Here is a 19249-nt window from a genome sequence, read left to right as displayed (position 1 = left end):
TAGCCACGGTCTTATTAAATGGTGGAGCAGGTTCAAAGGACTGAGAGGCCTACTATTGTTCCTTCTTTGTATGCTGGTCCATTAAGATGCATCATAGAAACTGATCTATTGAACAACTTTTTTGGTCCTTGTCCTAATGTCTCCTCCTTTGATGTCAAACTTTGTCCAGTTACACTCTTGTGAATCTGGTACTTAAGATGGCAGTGCTCTTTCATAAGAAGGTCAGAGAAGTGCTGACATTAATCATCATTTTCACTTTACCCCTGCAGCAGCTGCCAATAAACAGTGCAACAAAACATCAAACCTGGCACCTTTCTGCTTGGTTTAACTTTCAAATTTAATTTTTAAACAAAACAAAGCAGGGTATCAGCTGGCCTGGTGGCATTCAGCTCATTTTCTATAATGATTTTTCTCATGGTGTGTAATTCATTTTCTACCTTTCTGGGACAGTGAAAACGCTGGCCTTTGATAAAATGTGAGGTTTCCAGCCACAGTCTTCAGATTTTAATAAAACGTTTTCTTTTAAACATAAACTGTGCAGGTTACAGAAGGTCAGGAGGTCTGTGTGATTGAAGCAATGAAAATGCAGAACAGTTTGGCTGCCGCAAAATCTGGCAAGGTATGTTTACTGGAACTGATTATAAACATTTATCTGTTAGCGGGGTCAGTGGTTGGAGAAGTTAATGCCTACTGCTGTCTATAACATTTTTATTTTGGTTAAAAATTAACCTTTAAAAATCTGTTTTGAATTATTACTTTGATTTGTCCTTCATGTAAAACAAAACTTTGCGTGTAGTTTCTGGACGGTTCAAAATTTTTGACGCATGAAATCTTTTTAAATTTGAAATAAAAATGCAGATCAGATGAATGCAGCAGATTATTTAAATAAGCCACTTAGAGTTTATAATAGCACAGAAACAGGGCCTTTGTCATATAATATCTGCACCAGCCATCAAACATCTATCTGTTTTAATCTCATTTTCCAGCACATTGCCCATAGCGTTGTATGCTGTGGTGTCTCAAGTGCTCATCTAAATACTTTATAAATGCTTTGATGGTTCCTGCCTATTGCACCCTTTTAGGCAGTGAATTCCAGATACTCACCACTGTCTGGGTGAAATATCTTTTCCTCAAATCTTCTCTAAACCTCCTGCTCCTGACTGTGCCTCCTGGTTGTTGACATTTTCTACTAAAGGAAAATGTTCCTCCCTATCTCCCCTACCTATGCCCCTCAGAACTTTGTACACATCAATCAGGTCTCCTCTCAGCCTTCTCTGCTCGAAGGAAAATAGCCCTAGCCTTACTGATCTCTCCTCATAGCTGAAATGCTCCAGCTGAGGCAATATCCTGGTGACTGTCTTCTGTACCTTTTTCTCTGGTACAATCGCATCCATCTTCTATCCCAGAACTGTACACAGTCCTCCAGCTGTGGCCTAACGTTATGTACAGCTCCATCATCACCAGCTGCTGCAGGGGTAAAGTGAAAATACTGTTGTATTTAATACTTTGACTGATAAAGGTGAGTATCCCATATGTTTTCTTATCCCTTTTATCCATCATTTCTACTGCCTTCAAGATTCTGCACACCGAGGTCCCTCTGAACCTCTGCTTCCTAGGATCCTGCCATTCATTGTGTACTCCTTTGCCTTGTTATCCTCCCAAAATGCATCACCACAAACTTTTCAAGATTAAATTCCAGTTGCCACTGCTCCGCTCATCTGACCAATCTGTCTACATCACTCTGTAGTCAAGAGCATTCCTCCTCATTGTTTACCACACCACCAATTTGCATGTAATCTGCAAATTTACTGACTTTACAAACTGATGTCAGAACCCCTGCAATCTCCTCCATTGCCTTCATCAACAACTTGAGGATTTTTCTACTTTCAAGCTCACCAGTAAAGCTAACACCTCCTCCTCCTCAATGCTAATTTGTTTAAGTACATCACAGCCCCCTTTTCTGATTTCTATGCCTCCATCATCCTTCTCAATAGTGAATACAGGTTTAAATTACTCCTTTAAAATTCCAGCTACATTTACTGACTTCATGCAGTTTGCCACTTTGTGGTCCTTAATGGGACCTACTCTTTCCCAGTTGTTCTGTTGCCTCTAATATACGTATGAACACCTTTGAACTTTCCTTAATGCTTACCTCTATACATTCTGTACTCGTCTTATGCATCTGTTGTTTTGTGCCCTTGGTATTTACCATAATTTTCCTTCCTTTCCCTTATCTAATCCTGTACATCTCTTTACATCAAGGATTCTCTAGGCTTGCTTATCCCAACCTTCACATTTACAGGAACATGTTGGACTGCACCCTCAGTATTGTCCTTTGGAATGACTCCCACTGCTCTGATATGGATTTTCTTGCAAGTCACTGCTCCCAGTCCATTTTGACCAAATCCTGTCAGATAATATTAAAATTGGCCTTCCCCCTCAATTCAGAACCTTTACTTCAGGCCCACCTTTGTCCTTTTCTATAATTACCTTAAATCTGACTGAGTTATGGTCATTATCATCAAAATGTTCCTCCACTGCCACATCTGTCATTTTTCTGGTTTAAATCCCTAAATTTGAGTCCAAAACCAACCCCTATTTTATAAGATTTTCTATATGATGGTTTAAACGGCTGTCCTGAACATACTTCTAAGAATTTGGCCCCCTCTAATTATTTCACACTTTCTAATCCAGTTAATATGGGTAAGTTGAAATTCTTTACTATAATTACCTTAATGTTTTTACACTTTGCTGAGATTTCCCTATTTGTCTATCTCTTTCTGACTCTTTGGGGGCCTGTTGTATACCCATACAAAGTGCCTGCCTGCTTTTTGCTTTTAGGTTCTACACATATGGCCTCAATTGAGGAAGCTTCTACAATGTCATCCTCCTTTATTGCAGCATTTGACGCCTTAATCAATATTGCAACACTGCTTCCTCTTTTACACATCGTCTCCTGTCTCAACTGAAGATTCTATATCATGGAATATTGAGCAGTCAGTCTTGTCTCTCCCTCACCCATGTCTCTGCGATATCACTGATGTCGCATTAATCAACATTGTAAACTTCTCTGCCTCACTCACAAGACCCCTTGCATAATGCCATCCATGCACCCTTGTGCTTTAACTTGACCATATTTGCACTGCCACTACATTGTCTTGGTGGTTCTTCTATGCTTGTTTCTGATCACCCCCTTCCATTATCCCATTGCTCTGTCAAATTGCTTTAACTCCCAGTACCCACACCAGCAAACACCCCCATAAGGATGTTGGCTCCATTCCAGTTCAGGTGCAACCCACTGGACCCGCCCAGGTCCAACATTCCTCAGAAATGAACCAAGTGATCCAGGAATCTAAAGCAATCCCTCCTGCACCAACTCTTCTGCCACACATTCATCTGTTCTATCTATCTATTCTTCTACTCACTAACATTTGGCACTGGGAGGAATCCAGAGAATACACCTTTAAGGATCCTGCTGGGGAGTAATCACTAATAACCATTTTCAGAAGAGTTCCAAACTTCCACAGTATTTTGTAAGTTCACTCCTGAAAGGTCTGACTAAATTTTTAGATAATGCTCTGTAGTCCCAGGCTCATTAACCAGCGGAAATGGTTTCTACTTGCCTACCAACTCTTCTTAATATCCTGAAAAATGTGAAATTCCAGGCAATATACCCCTAGTTGGTGTGATTTCTTCTTGTAGTTAAATGATGGAATCCAGGTATTATTCCAGTAAATCCAATTCAGAGTCTCCTAAAGGGTAATGTCTCAAATGGCTGTTACTGTGGTGTGATCAAACCAGGGCTTTGTATAGCTGTAGCATGAATAAGTAAATTAATATTTTAGAAATTAAAATTGAACATTGAGTGTAGGATCAATTATGGGAAAAATAGTTGAAATAGGATACAATGATGCAGAAATTATTTTGCTGTTTCTAGATAAGCATTACTTCACTTGTTGGTTACCATGTTGCCTGTATACAATATACATTTGGATACAGAACTGGCTCAAAGGTAGAAGACAGAGGGTGGTGGTGTAGGGTTGTTTTTCAGACTAGAGGCCTGTGACCAGTGGAGTGCCACAAGGATCAGTGCTGGGCCCTCTACTTTTTGTCATTTACATAAATGATTTGGATGTGAGCATGAGAGGTACAGTTAGTAAGTTTGCAGATGACACCAAAATTGGAGGTGTAGTGGACAGCGAAGAGGGTTATCTCAGATTACAACAGGATCTGGACCAGGTGGGCTATGGGCTGAGAAGTAGCAGATAGAGTTTAATTCAGATAAATGCGAGGTGCTGCATTTTGGGAAAGCCAATCTTAGCAGGATTTATACACTTAATAGTAAGGTCCTAGGGAGTTTTGCTGAACAAAGAGACCTTGGAGTGCATGTTCATAGCTCCTTGAAAATGGAGTCGCAGGTAGATAGGATAGTGAAGAAGGCGTTTGGTATGCTTTCCTTTATTGGTCAGAGTATTGAGTACAGGAATTGGGAGGTCATGTTGCGGCTGTACAGGACATTGGTTAGGCCACTGTTGGAATATTGCGTGCAATTCTGATCTCCTTCCAATTGGAAAGATGTTGTGAAACTTGAAAGGGTTCAGAAAAGATTTACAAGTATGTCGCCAGGGTTGGAGGATCTGAGCTACAGGGAGAGGCTGAACAGGCTGGGGCTGTTTTCCCTGGAGTGTCGGAGGCTGAGGGGTGACCTAATAGAGGTTTACAAAATTATGAGGGGCATGGATAGGATAAATAGACAAAGTCTTTTCCCTGGGGTCAGGGAGTCCAGAACAAGAGGGCATAGGTTTAGGGTGGGAGGGGAAGATATAAAAGAGATCTAAGGGGCAACTTTTTCATGCAGAGGGTGGTATGTGTATGGAATGAGCTGCCAGAGGAAGTGGTGGAGGCTGGTACAATTGCAGCATTTAAGAGGCATTTGGATGGGTATATGAATAGGAAGGGTTTGGAGGGATATGGGCCGGGTGCTGGCAGGTGGGACTAGATTGGATTGGGATATCTGGTTGACATGGACGGGTTGAACCGAAGGGTCTGTTTCCATTCTGTACATCTCTATGACTCTAACTGTAAATTTGTTTTTCGTCTTTGCCTTTGTTTAGGTAATGAAGGTGCACTGCAATCCAGGAGACACAGTTGGAGAAGGAGATATTCTTATTGAATTTGAGTGATGTGTGTGTATTCTACAGAGGAGCATTTTATATGTTGTATTTCAAATCATGTACGTGGATTTCTGTTTGTAACTCCCCAATGTAAAACACTGGTAGTTATTCCTCAATGGATTTTCTGTTTACTACTTCAGTAATATTTACTGTCTTTTGCAGAATAGGAACACTAACTATTTCCCATGGTGTATAGTTGGTAGCATTGCTAAATTTTGAAGTTTCCCCCAGTCAGCAGTGTGGAAATGTGGTATGACCCTGAGCTGTTAATCAAAATATTTGACCTTGAGGAGGAATATTATCACCAGTTACACAGGGGAGTTAATAGACGTTTTATGATAACACCTCCAAGTTCCTCACATTTATTGATCCACGTTTATCTAAGATAAGTAAAAATGCTTTTCAAATATTGCTATCTGTTTTCTCTTGCACCTAACTGGCAGCGGGTGTCGGGGGGAAGAAGTGTTGGGTATCACGTTTTGTTTCGATCTTTGATAAAGATATTGCAAATTTCCACTGCTGAGGGTCAATAAGCAGAAGGTACAGATTTGCAGTAAGTGGTGAGTTGTGATCTCTATGGTATGCGTTGCCTATGGAAACAGATTTAATGATCACCTTCAAAAAGGAACTGCATAATTACTCAAAAGAAAAACAGATGCTGGAGGGGGAAAGGCGCAGGGTATTAGGAGCAATTGGATTGTTCTTACAAAGAGCTAGGAGAAATGCAATGGATTATATGGGCTTTCTCTGTGCTATATGACGATATTGAGAAAATGGCATTCCAAAAGGCTAAGTAGGGGTGGGGAGGGGGAGGGGGGGAATTTGAGGGATGTGAAAGGGGAAGCGAAAGGTGGGAGGGAGAAAGAAGATGAAGGACAAAAGGGGCAGAAAGAAAACTAAGGAGACAGAATGAAATGGAAGGGTATGTGGGAGAGAGAATGTAGGAAGACAGAGTCATAGAGATGTACAGCATGGAAACAGACCTTTCTGTCCAGCTTGTCCATGCCAACCAGATGGCCTAAATAAATCTAGTCCCACTTGCCAACATTTGGCTCATTATCCCTCCAAACCCTTCCTATTCATATACCCATCCATTTTAAATGTAATACTTATACCAGCCTCCACCACTTCCTCTTGCAGCTCCTTCCATACACGCAGCACCCTCTGCATGAAAAGGTTGCCCCTTGGGTCCCTTTTAAATTATTCCCCTCTCACCCTAAACCTGTGCCCTCTAGTTCTGGACTCTCCCACCTCAGGGAAAAGAACTTGCCTATTTATCCTGTCCATAGGTTAGCCCTCAGCCTCTGATGCTCCAGGGAAAACAGCCCTAGCCTGTTCAACCTCTCCCTATAGCTCAAATCCTCCAACTCTGGCAATATCCTTGTAAATTTTTCCTGAACCCTTTCAAGTTTCACAATATCCCTCCTACAGCAGGGAGACCAGAGAAGGGAAAATAATGAGTGTTAGGAGAAGAGGAGGTGGGAGAAGGGAGGAGAAGTCTTAACAAGAGAGCAGTGGAGAGTAGAGCTAGAGGTTAGGGAAGGTGGAAGGAGAGATGAGGGATTGAGAATGGTACAGGTGGGGATAAACAAGAGGGAGATGATATGTGGAGTTTGTAAGCTGATAAGGATCTGTCACTTTTACAAAACAAAACTTTCAGTTTGGAAAAAACAATTACTCACTTGACTAGCCCAGCTCAGGAACACTCAGTAATTCATTGTATTGTATTAAGTAAGTCGCTGCCAAATATTGAAATCTGTAGTTCTGAATGACACAAAAACACATCATTGCTGCAACTCTGGCACTTTCACAAGAGCTATTTTAACACATATACCAGGAAGCTTCTCTCTTAACTCAAGAAGCAGGTGAAACTTTGTGGGGAGAAAATGATTCTTCACTTTGTAAAATGCCAGAATAATTCTAGTTCACAGGGAAGTGATAGTTGGAAAAAGTTAAATTGATTGATTCCTCCTCATAGCAAGGACAATGTCTCAAAATCTGTACCCAGAGAGTTGTGGATGCTAGATGACAAAAGTATTTAAAGAGGAGGCATAAAGCTTTTGAAATGTCAGGGAGTTGAGGACTATGAGGGAGGAGTTGCTGCTTCTGAATGGCCTGCTTGTATTCCTTATGTTAAATGCACAGATCTTTAGAGTGGGGCTTGAACTAATAACTTGGGAGTTGGAGCTGTGAACATTACGGTAATGCGGCCAATGCCTCAGTTTTTTATTTTCTCGAAGAATGTGGGCATCGCTGGCTGGGCCAGCTTTTATTGCCTGCCCTTGAGACGGTGGTGGTGAGCTGCTTTCTTGAACTGATGTAGTCCATGTGCTGCAGGTAAACCACAATGCCGTTAGAGTCATAGAACAGGACAGTACGGAAACAGACCCTTCAGTCCAACTTATTAATGCCGACTGGATATCTTAAATTAATCTAGTCCCATTTGCCAGCATTTGGCCCATATCCCTCTACACCGTTCTAGAGGCCTTTGAAGTGCTGTAATTGTACCGGCCTTCTCACTTCCTCTGGCAGCTCATTCTATACATAACACCTCCCTTTGCGTGAAAATGTTTCCCCTTAGGTCCCTTTTAAACCCCTCTCACCTTAAACCTATGCCCTCTAGCTTTGGATTCCCCTATCCAGGGGAAAAGACCTTGGCTATTCACTCTATCCATGCCCCTCATGATTTTATAAACCTCTACAAGGTCACCTCTCAGCCTCCAATGCTCCAGGGGAAATAGCCCCAACCTATTCAGCTTCTTCCTGTGGCTCCAACCCTGGCAACATCCTTGTAGATCTGTTCTGAACCCTTTCAATTTTCACAATATCCTTCCTATAGCAGAGAGACCAGAATTGAATGCAGTATTCAAAATGTGGCATAACTATTGTCTTGCAGAGCCACAACCTGACCCCATAGGGTGGGAATTCCAGGATTTTGAAGCAGGTGAAACATGAACTTATTCTCAGGCAAATCTCCAACATCACTATCCTGAGATAAAGCGAGTCCATTAACAAGGTGCAGAACTCCACTTGTATAATTCCCGATTAGCAGTGAATAAATGAACAGCCACAGATATGCACTAGAATAGAATTTAATGAACTACAGAAATTCTTGAAACAAAAGATCATAATTCAGAACTTGAATTCTTTACATAAATGGCTTTAGAGTATCAATTCAGGATGAATGATTTAAATTCAAGTCTCAAAAGAGGACATAAATTTAATGCATGGAATTTCTGGCTGTTCAGATATGAACATTTATAGTTATCTAACCTCACGTACGATATACTTTGGTTGTTCATAGTTGTCAAAGGGGTCATAGTTTTCATAGTAAGGAAGATTTAACCAATCATCTTCAAAGTTTGTGGTGGTGTACAGAAAACACATTAGTGTTCCATCTTCATCCGGCTTCACATCCATTTTGCCATCTTTATTGTCCCACTCTAGTACATGAATTTTGACAGAGTTGCGCTGGTAAAGATCTGGGCAACTTTCAAATTCATCGAGGAACTGTAACAGTTGGTCATCGACTAAGTAAATCTCTCCAAATACTTGATGTCCTTTTGTTGGCACATTGAGCAAAAATGGAATATTATACTTCCCCGCAATCACCAGTGGATATTTCTGCTGAGTACGTCCCTTGCCATAGAACAATCCAGTCCCCTTTGAGCTATCGATCATGTGGCAATAGTTAGGTTGACCTTTCTTGAGAGTGCCGTACACAAACACAGCGTTCATTTTCCCTAGAGGAGGTACAAAATCACAGATTACAATATTGATGAGGGGAAAGAGTGAACACACAAACCTTGGAATTCAGTTGAAATTCAACATTTTTCTCTAAAGAGATAGCAATACTGACAAAGAGAGAAAGTCAGAAGTCATATGTCACCAGGTTATAGTCTAACAGGTTTAGTTGAAATCACAAGCTTTTTGAGCTCTGTCCTTTTATCAGTCCAACATTGGCACCCCCACATAATGGCTAAAAATAGAAAGCACTGCATTTATTTGTCACCTTCTCAACCATACAACACCCAAAGCATATGCTCACCTGTCCAATTAATCCCTTATGTAGCCCACTGACAAGCTTTGCTTCCAAACACTGTTGCAAAGCATTTTGGGGCCTCTTACTACATGAATGGTGCTATATAAGTACAAGTTCCTTGTTGGGGGAAGCTAAGAAGATGGAATCAAGCAAACATTCATCAGAGAATGTGATTCAGAGCCTGGGGAAAGGAACTGCCACTTAATTAAACCTGAAAAGAATAAAACTAGAGGCCATCAATATAAGGTTGTCACTAAAAGTCCAATCTGGAATTCGGAAGGTTATTTACTCAGAACTTGGTGAGAAAGTGAAACACTACCACAGAAAACAGTTGAAGAGAATAGTTAATACATTTCAAGGGAAAACCAGATAAACACATGAAGCAGAAAGTAATTGAATGTTAATCATTAAATGAGAAAGAGTGAGGCATGTGTGGAAGAGTGAGGCACATGTGGAGTGTAAACATGGACAGGTTGAGCCAAATGATCCATTTCTGAGCTGTCTCAGCTTTGTAATTTGCACCTACTACATATGTCTGTTGGTAGGTAGGCTGAAGAAAGTCAGCTATTTCAAAAGGGCTGTGAGGAACAGCCCGAGTAGTGGGATTATCTGAGAAGCTGCTACAGAGAGCTGACACAGGCACAGAGGGTGCATGACCTCCTCCTGGACTATAACCATTCTAGGCTACTATTCACTCTACAGGAGCAAGTGAGGACTGCAGATGCTGGAGAGTCAAGACTCAAAGTGTGGCACTGGAAAAGCTCAGCTGGTCAGGCAGTATCCGACGAGCAGGAGAATCGACGATTCGGGCATAAGCCCTTCATCAGGACTGTGGTAGTCTATGGCTCTGCAGGAAATAAACTTAAAAATGCAGTGCCAAATGAGGAATGAAGTTTTTGAATTAAACAGTTTAAGAAAGAAAGTAGTTCTGTTGCTTTGTAGCCATGTTATGCTGCAGGTAACCACTGTACTTGGATCAGTTCAGTTCCAGCTGTGACCTCCATTCCTCTTGAGGATTAACACTTGCATTTTTGGGTTGTCAATGCATCAGGATCGATCTGGAGAATTCAGCAATTAAAGACTATTCTCCAGGACAATATTATTTCTTTATTCTTTCATGGGAAGGGTGCGTCAGAGAATTGTTAAGGGTCAATCACCTTGCTGTGGGTCTAGAGTCACCTACAAGTAAGGATGGCAGATTTCCTTCCGAAGGATATTAGGGAGTGAGATGCATTTTTATGATGATCGACATTGGTTGTTATGGTCACCATGTAAACAAAACTGCAGCTGCTGAAAATCTGAAACAAAAACTGAAAACTCAGCAGGTCTGGGAGCAACTGTAGAGAAACAGCAGAGTCAATGTTTCAAGTCCAGTGACCCTTCTTCAGACTCACAAAGGACTCACCTTCTCAACCTCTGTCCTCACCTGAAGGCATGATGGACCTCTTTATTTCAAAAATATACTTTATTCATACAAATATCTTTATATAAATACATTGTCACTAAAACAGTTTGATTCTATTTTTCTATGTTACTGCATAGAACCAAACTCCAATGTTTGTTTATCCATTAAAACAATCCAAAGGCATTTCTTTCTTACACAGGATTATATTTATATTTCCATGTATTTGAGGTACCTGGAGGGTCCAATAAGTGAACACAACCCTATTTAGTTTCAGTGGAAAAACCTTCGACAGTGACTCCCTGAGCTTTACTGCATCCCTCCTGGAGCTTGGAATGTGCCAGTCTGCAATACTCGGTTAACTGCAATTCCTTGCTCTGGAAGACCAACATGTTTTGGGCATCTTGCACAGAATTGATGGTCCTCCTGGCGTAGTCAAAGTTTGCCTGAGGGAACAGACTGTAGAGTACAGAGTTCCATGTCATGAAGCTGTTTAGCGTGAACCTTGAACTCTGGTTAAACCAGTTGTCGCTGTCTAATGAATGAGCAGCCCTAGAGTTCTCTGGGACTGCGGCAACATTTACCTTTTACAGTCACCATTGCTGAGATTATCCTGCCAAAAAAGTCAACCTTAGTCAATTAAAAAAAAATTGTTCTTGTCAAATGCATTTCTCAGCTGTATTAAAAGATTGAAGCTAGACAGTCAAAAATAAACGCTCTCTCAATGGAACAGTTAGTGCTGGGAAGTCATGGGACAATCTTCCCCAAGAATCTGGTGCAGCAACTTGATACCGGCTGGATATATGAAACCAGTTTTTTGCAGGGAACATGAACTAGTTCTAATCCCCAGGCTTTGGTTACCTTGTGAAACGGATATCACATTCAACAATTAATTCAAAAATCAATTGGGGGGGCACGTTAAAAGGCATTTATGATCAGGGATGGTGTTATCTCAAAAACCCTCCAGCAACAGTTATGGGCGGCACGGTGGCACAGTGGTTAGCACTGCTGCCTCACAGCGCCTGAAGACCCGGGTTCAATTCCCGACTCAGGCGACTGACTGTGTGGAGTTTGCACGTTCTCCCCGTGTCTGCGTGGGTTTCCTCCGGGTGCTCCGGTTTCCTCCCACAGTCCAAAGATGTGCGGGTCAGGTGAATTGGCCATGCTAAATTGCCCGTAGTGTTAGGTAAGGGGTAATGTAGGGGTATGGGTGGGTTTCGCTTCGGCGGGTCGGTGTGGACTTGTTGGGCCGAAGGGCCTGTTTCCACACTGTAAGTCTAATCTAATCTAAAACTGCCCCAGAGGGAAGAAACAGTAGTAGCTGAACATGAACATCCTGGTTATGCTGAAGCTGTCTTCTAAGTATGTAAAACGAGTCAGACCAGTATGCGTCACGCATAATTATTAGTTATTCCTTCTTGGTGTGGACTAGATGATAACATCAGTTAAAGAAAAACTACACATTTATTAAAACCATATATTACACATGTACAAACAAGAGAGGTCCCAGTTTGGGTCCTTGCAGAACACCATTGGTCACAAAAATATCCTTCTACAACTGTCTTCTATGACTAAGCCAATTTTGAATCTGGCTTACAAACTCACGATGGATCCTAAGTGACTCAAAATAACAAAGGAAGACTCACATTTCGTATCATACTTTTCATAATAGCTTTGCAGTTATGAAGTACTTTGATATGTAGTCACTGCTGTAATATAGAAATTTCACCAACTCACATGGAGTAAACCTCTACAAACAGAAATGCAGTGAGGACCAATTCATCCCGTTTTAAGCGGGATAAATATTGGCAGGGACGCTGCTGAAAACTCCCTTGCCTGTCTTCAGGTTAGTGTTGTTAAATATTTTATGAGTAGGCAGATGGGACTTCAGTTTAACATCTCTTCCAAAAGGCAGCACCTCTAACAATGCAGCATTCCCTCATCATTTCCATTCTTTTTGTGGCCTTTCTTTTGGGCTGAGAGAGGTTGAACACAATCATGTGACTCAGAAGCAGCGGCGCTCCGAACTGAACCAGTGTTGACACAATTTCGGCAAATTTATGGCAGAGAACAGGCCATTCAGCCCCTTTGGTCCACGCTGGTGTTTGTAAGTGAGCTTTCTGCCACGTTACTTCATCACAATCTATCAACATATTTTTCTCGTCTTTCCTCCCCTGTGCTTATGTGACCTCTCCTAAAGGGATCTACAACATTCACCTCAGCCAATCCCTGAGGTAACAATTCCCATATTACACCAATGCAGAGGAGGATACTGTTATGGAAACAGTACAGAAAATCCAATTCATTGGGGAATTTCCTTAAGCAATAAATTTAATAAAAATGCTGTTGTTCTTAATCTTTGCTCAAGTATTAAAAAAAACACATCTTTTGTCTGGTTATGGCTGACTCATCTTACTCCCTAATAAGGGATAAACCAGGCCCCAAAAAAGGGCACTAAAGGTCAGGTCTGACGACTAAAACTTCTCATTAATTCACCCCAGGGGTTTGAAGCTCAGTAGCTCTCTGAGTTAACAGCAATGAATTGTGAATAAAGTTGTTCACGCAAGCAAGGATTTGAATGTCAAACCAAAATCCGCTTTTGAAAAAAAAATGTAAAAAATCACTGAGGACGCTGAACAAATAGAAAACATGGACGTTGAAGTGTATTTTGCCTAGGCTACGGTCACTGCCCATCCTCACAAAGACTGTTCTCACCCAAATTATCACTGACTGTAATTTAATGACGACTTGCATTTATGCAGCTCCTTTATAGTGTAATAAATTATTCTGAGGTGCATCACTGGAGATGGTATAAAACTAAATGTAACACTTAAAGAGCTGAATTTGTTGCTAATGCCCAACGCAGCACAGACGGCAGAGATGTCACACTGTCACAACAGAGGATGGGTTTTGCGTTCATGTGGTTAACACCACTGGTGCCCGAGAAATCTTGACCCCTTCACTCTGTTCGCAGTCCTGGCCACTAGCTCTTCCTCTCTGTTCGCCTCTCCATCCCTGCTGCACATCCCTCCCCTACTCCACTTCGCAGTAACATCATAGGCAGGGCAACTCCACAGGCCGTGAGTACACCCTCTGCAGTAGCAATGAAGCTTTTGCAACGCAGCAACTTAAAGAAGAGAAGTGCGGTGGAAGTTCAGGTTCAGGAAGGGAATACCAGCGCTGAGGACCCAGGCAACTAAAGGCATTGTGCCAACGATGGTATGGTTAAAGTCGAGATAAAATCATGACGGATATAAATATGTTCCTTCTTCCTAGGACAGGGGGCATATTTTTTAAGATGAGAGGAGGAAGATTTAAAAAAGACGAGGTGCAAATTCTTTTACACACAGGGTAGCTTCTGTGTGCAATGAACTCCCAGAGGATGTGGGCACAGTTACAACATTTAAAAAACACTTTGATACGAACATGTAAAGAACATTATAGTGCAGTACAGGCCCTTCGGTCCTCAATTTTGGGCCGACCTGTGAAACCAATCTGAAGCCCATCGAACCTACACTATTCCATTTTCATCCATATGTCTATCCAATGACCATTTAAATGCCCTTTAGGTTGGCAAGTCTACTACTGTTGCAGGCAGTGCGGTCCATGTCCCAGCTATACTGAGTACAGAAACTACCTCTGACATCTGTCCTATATCAATCATCCCTCAATTTAAAGCTATGTCCCCTCGTGCTCGCCATCGCCATCTGAGGAAAAAGGCTCTCACTATCCAATCTATCTAACCCTCTGATTATCGTATATGTCTCAAATAAGTCACCTCTCAATCTTTTTCTCTCTAACGAAAAAGAGCCTCAAGTCCCTTGGCCTTTCTTCGTAAGGCCTTCCCTACCGGGCAACATCCTAGTAAATCTCTGAACCCTTTCCAAAACTTCCACATCCTTCCTATAATGCAGTGACCAGAACTGTAAGCAATACTCCAAGTACGGCTGCACCAGAGTTTTGTACAGCTACAGCATGACCTCATGGTTCTGAAACTCAATCCCTCCACCAATAAAAGCTAACGCACCGTATGCCTTCTTAACAACCCTATCAACCTGGATGGCAACTTTCAGGGATCTATGTAACTGGACACCGCGATCTATTTGCTCATCCACACTACCAAGAATCTTACCATTAGCCCAGTACTCTGTGTTCCTATTACTTCTTCCAAAGTGAATCACCGCACACTATTCTGCATTAAATTCCATTTGCCGGGGATTCAAGATGGCGGTGACCCAGTAGTCTGACAATATCCGAGTCTGCTGAGCTCTACATAAGACGCAGACAAAGTGGGGCACCTACCCTCCTTTTACCTCTTAAATTGATAAAAATAGTTTTTTGTTCTCCAGCTGCTATAGCCATTTTCAACCAAACTTGACAAGGGAACCCCCGCCCCCAAGAGAGGATCGATGCATCAATGGAGGAGACCTGGGCTTGGTGCGAGTCAATCTCAGTTATGCTGCAAAAGCACGATCTGGAGATCCAGACTCTCGGGCAGCATGTCAGAGGGGCAGAGCAACAGGCTGCGGCCTCCGAAACCGCGGCAAAATCTTCCGTGGCTCAGGTCCAGGTGGTGGAGTGCCGAGTACGGGCCTTGGAGGAGCAGGTCAACAATCTCAAAAATAGAGGTTGTCGGAAGGTTGCTGGGCCTTCCCAAATGGGAGGAAGGTGGCCAGCTTGTTAACTTCCTGGAGCAATGGCTCCCACAACTGCTGAGGCTGGAGTCTGAGCTAGGCCAGGTGCTGGTTGAGTGGGCCCATCGTGTCACAGTGCGCAGACCTGGTTTGGACCAGCGCCCCCACTCGTTCCTATGGCGACTCCAGCCAGAGGCCTCCAGAGCACTGGGGAAGGATCCCCAGGCCATGGTGTACAAGGGATCAAGAATAACGCTCTTTCAGGACTTCTCCCCGGTCGTGATCCGTAAGATGAAGGCATTTGACGAGGGAAAGAAGTGCCTGAGGGATCTGAATATTCAGTACTCCGTGAGATATCCGGCAACACTGCGCTTCAGCCACAGAGGTTTAAATTTGGATTGCAGGAAAAGGCAAAAGAATTTTTGGGTGCTCTAAAATAGACTGAATGCTCTAAATTATAGGGACAATGATTGTATTTTACCCCTCTTTCCTCCCTTTCCTCTTTCCCCTTTATTTTTATTTGTAATCTGCTTGGTTTACCTGGTTGTTGGTGGGGGGCGGGTGCTTTTGATTTTTCTTTAATATCTGTCAGGATTATAATTTTATATACTTTATCTCATGTTGCTGCTTTGCCAAGAATGCCTAGGGTAGTAGTGTGGAAGGGATGGGCTGGGTACCCACCTTTAACTTCCTTGTTATAAGATTTTGGTATTTGTTTATTTTCCTTTGTGGTGTCTGGGACGAGGGCATAGCCCCAGCTGGAAGGAGTCATGGTGGGATTATTGGATGGTAGGAGTGCCCCCTGTGGGCAAGGGGGGAAAAAAGTCTCCTTTTAGTTATGTTTTATGATGTTACTTCTTAGTAGTAGTTTTTAGCAGTTTTGATTTAGCAGATTTAAAGGTTTTTTTAAAATCTATGTGAATTGTTTACGGACTTTACTCAATACTTTATGAGTGGGGTTCTTCCTCCTGGGAGGGTCTCGGACTCTCTTGGATGATCATGGCTAGGCACTCGTTTAAATGATGCACCTGGAATTTTAAAGGGAGTCACTCACCAATTAAAAGGCAAAAGATATTGTCAAGTCTTAAAAAAAGAGAAGGTCAATGTAACCCTATTAAAGGAAATACACCTAACTGACAAGGTGCATGTGAAGTTGCAACATGGAGGGTTTGGCCAGGTGTTCTTCTCATCTTTTAACTCGAAAAGTAGGGGAGTGGCCATTCTCATCTGGAAGAATCTTCCATTTCAAATGTTAAGCCAAATAAAGGACAAGTCCGGGCGGTTTATAATTCTTAAAGCTCTAAAACATGGCGAGGTGTATGGGACCCTGAATGTGTATTGCCCTCCGGCACATCCTTTTAAATTCATAATGGATGCACCCTCCAGATTAATGGCCCTTTGGGCGCGTCATACAATTATAGGGAGGGATTTCAAATGTATCATTGACCCCCGAGGTGAACAGGATACCCAGGGGCTCTGCGGGTATGTCTCTGCAATCTAGGCAGTTGGTTGATCTGAAGAGGGAGCTGGGACTGGTAGATGTGTGGAAATGTCTTCATCCTGAGGGCAGAGATTTTACCTTTTATTCTAACCCACGTAAGTGCCATACCAGAATTGATATGTTTTTTGTTCCTTCGACCTTTTTGAACTTGGTATTGTCCTGCAAAAAAGGGAATATAGCTGTTTCTGAGTATGTGGCAGTGTATATTGGAGGGTAAGGCTAGTGGTGATGAGATGGACTCCCAGCACTGGCATATTGTCCCTTTCCTACTGAAAGATAGTAGTTTATGGAATACTCTTTACAGGAATTTAAAGCTTTCTGGGATATTAACTTAGGTACAGCCAGCAACCCATCGATGATGTGGGACACTGCTTAGGCCTACGCGCGGGGCTCGTTTATCTCACATTCTGCGACCCAGAAACGACAGAGGGGAGAATAACAGCGTCTGCTCGAGGCTTGCCTGATGGCAGCTGAGTATGCGTATGTTAATAGGCCGTCCATACCCAAATTATAGCGGAATACAGCTTTCAGGGCTACTTTGAATGCTGTACTTCGTCAAACAGCATCACTGGCTAAGCCAGCGTTAGTGTCTAATTACCCAGACAGTAGTTTAATAGTCAACCTCATTGTTGTGGGTCTGGAGTCACATGGACTCAGACCAAATAAGGACAGTAGCTTCCTTCCCGAAAGGACATGAGTGAACCAGATGGGTTTTTTCTGACAAACGACAATGGATCCATTGTCATCGTTAGAGCCTTAATTCCAGATTTTAAAAAAAAACAACTAACTGCATTTCGCTGGCTGTAATGCATTTTGGGATACCATGGGGTCATGGACGGTGCTACAGAAATGCAAGTGTTTCTGTCCTGATGCAACACAATTTCATGGCTCAAAAGGTAGAAGACCTCAAAAGGTGGTGGAGAGTAATTTTTTTTTCCCTGTGAATGGGACTTCCTTTTATTGGAACAACACACCATTAGAATTTTGCTTTATTCGGGAATAGTTAGCAGTTAGAAGGGATTTATTTAATTTGTAAATAGTTTAGTTAATTTGTTCACTGTTAGAGTTAGATAAATAAATTGTTACTTGTTAATTTTAAAGTGAGTGTCAGGTATTTATTTTCTTTAATTGTTGGAAGTTGCTGAAAAGCAGGTTACACCAATTTTTACACTTCTTTTATAGAGTATAGGGCGAGGTGTTCCTCTTTGGGTGGTTCTGTTTAGTTCTCAGAGTGGGGGTTGTGTCAACCTCCACTTTATAACAATAGTAAAACCTCAACTGGATGTTCACAATATTATTACATTAGCTTTCATCCATTTTGACCCCCTTTGCTGCCAGATTTCCTCCTAATCTGCAAGATAGAACGGTCCTTTGTGAGTCAGCTCCACAAATAATGAACCAAATTTTACTGAAAAGCAGGTGTGTTGCTGAAGGTGTTCCCCTAGGCCTCATCAGGACAAATGTAGCAGTTCCAAGCCTCAAATAATCACTGTTATGGACCAGACCAAACCCCCTCAAAACATAATCGAGGTGATAACCCAGAGTCTAACTTTTACTTGGTCAAACAACTAGGCTTCAAGCAAACACGCTTTATTCTTACACCAAGTTAAAATACAAACAAACAAAAAGAATTGGCATAGCTTTAACTCTATTGAAATACTTAAAAATAATATATGATTTAACTATAACTCATCAACTTTTCAATATAGCAGCATCCCATAAGTCCACTCTCAGTAAAGGCAAATTCAACAAAAATGAATAATTTAAATAAATCTGTTGTGTTATTTATTTATAAGATATTTACCCAGCTTTCCATGGAGCAGATATCTTTGCATCAGGTTTACAACATCCCTCTTCAACAGAACGGAACAATTCCCTCTTAAAAGGCACATATTGTCTCTCAATAATATTCACTGGAGGAGATAAGGCTGCTGATTGGGTAAGGCATTGCCATGGAGAAAACAACACACAATCACAGACTCCCCCAAGCCCCCTGGTAATTGAAAGGAGGCACAAGGCTTGAACATTATTATTTTTGCTTGCAATTCCCAGCATGCAAATGTCTGCTGTTTTCAACAAGTGAAAATGAGCCATGTTACAAGCTCAGAACGATGATATGAAATGGTTGGTTAGCATTGCTATTTCTGCAATTAGAATTGTTCAGCAAGTGCTGTCCAATCAACTGAGTAGACATTTTGTTTTGGTGTTGCAGGCTTGGACTGGTTGAGTACATTCTGTATATTCTGCCTTTTACAACAACCAAAAGTTAATAATACTGAGTGCACTAATAGATACAAAAAACTAGTTTAAGATAATCAGTTAAACTCAATGTGGCTCATTTATACTTGCTTCAAGTGCTATACATTCATACACAGATGCGTGTCCTCAACAAACAAAGGAATGGTTTGTTTTACTTTTGAATTATCAGGAAACTTGGGCAGCATTTGGTTCTCTCTTGCTTTCTCAATGGCAACACTATTGTTCTTAATCTTTGCT

At 41.8% G+C, this 19249-nt stretch overlaps 2 protein-coding genes across 8 annotated transcripts in view; one reads left to right on the top strand and one right to left on the bottom strand.

Annotated features, from left to right (window-relative positions):
• The window catches only part of pcca (propionyl-CoA carboxylase subunit alpha), a 386004-nt gene extending 380421 nt beyond the window's left edge, over positions 1-5583 (top strand). The window contains exons 23-24 of the mRNA XM_060825847.1: positions 542-619; positions 5115-5583. Of these exons, the coding sequence (XP_060681830.1) occupies positions 542-619; positions 5115-5183 (147 nt within the window). The 3' untranslated portion in view covers positions 5184-5583. The remainder of the gene's footprint in view (positions 1-541; positions 620-5114) is intronic.
• A 2667-nt stretch (positions 5584-8250) lies between these two features.
• Positions 8251-19249, bottom strand: part of LOC132816659 (gamma-glutamylaminecyclotransferase-like) — a 39719-nt gene continuing 28720 nt past the window's right edge. For all 7 annotated transcript variants that reach the window (XM_060826505.1, XM_060826507.1, XM_060826503.1 and 4 more), the window contains one exon: positions 8251-8917. In XM_060826505.1, coding sequence (XP_060682488.1) covers positions 8439-8912 — 474 coding nt within the window. In that variant the 5' untranslated portion in view covers positions 8913-8917 and the 3' untranslated portion in view covers positions 8251-8438. The remainder of the gene's footprint in view (positions 8918-19249) is intronic.

Source organism: Hemiscyllium ocellatum, chromosome 6, assembly GCF_020745735.1.
Source record: "Hemiscyllium ocellatum isolate sHemOce1 chromosome 6, sHemOce1.pat.X.cur, whole genome shotgun sequence".
Classification (NCBI taxonomy): domain Eukaryota; kingdom Metazoa; phylum Chordata; class Chondrichthyes; order Orectolobiformes; family Hemiscylliidae; genus Hemiscyllium; species Hemiscyllium ocellatum.
The sequence above is the reverse complement of the archived record's forward strand: the minus strand, read 5'-3'. Positions and strand labels throughout refer to the sequence as shown.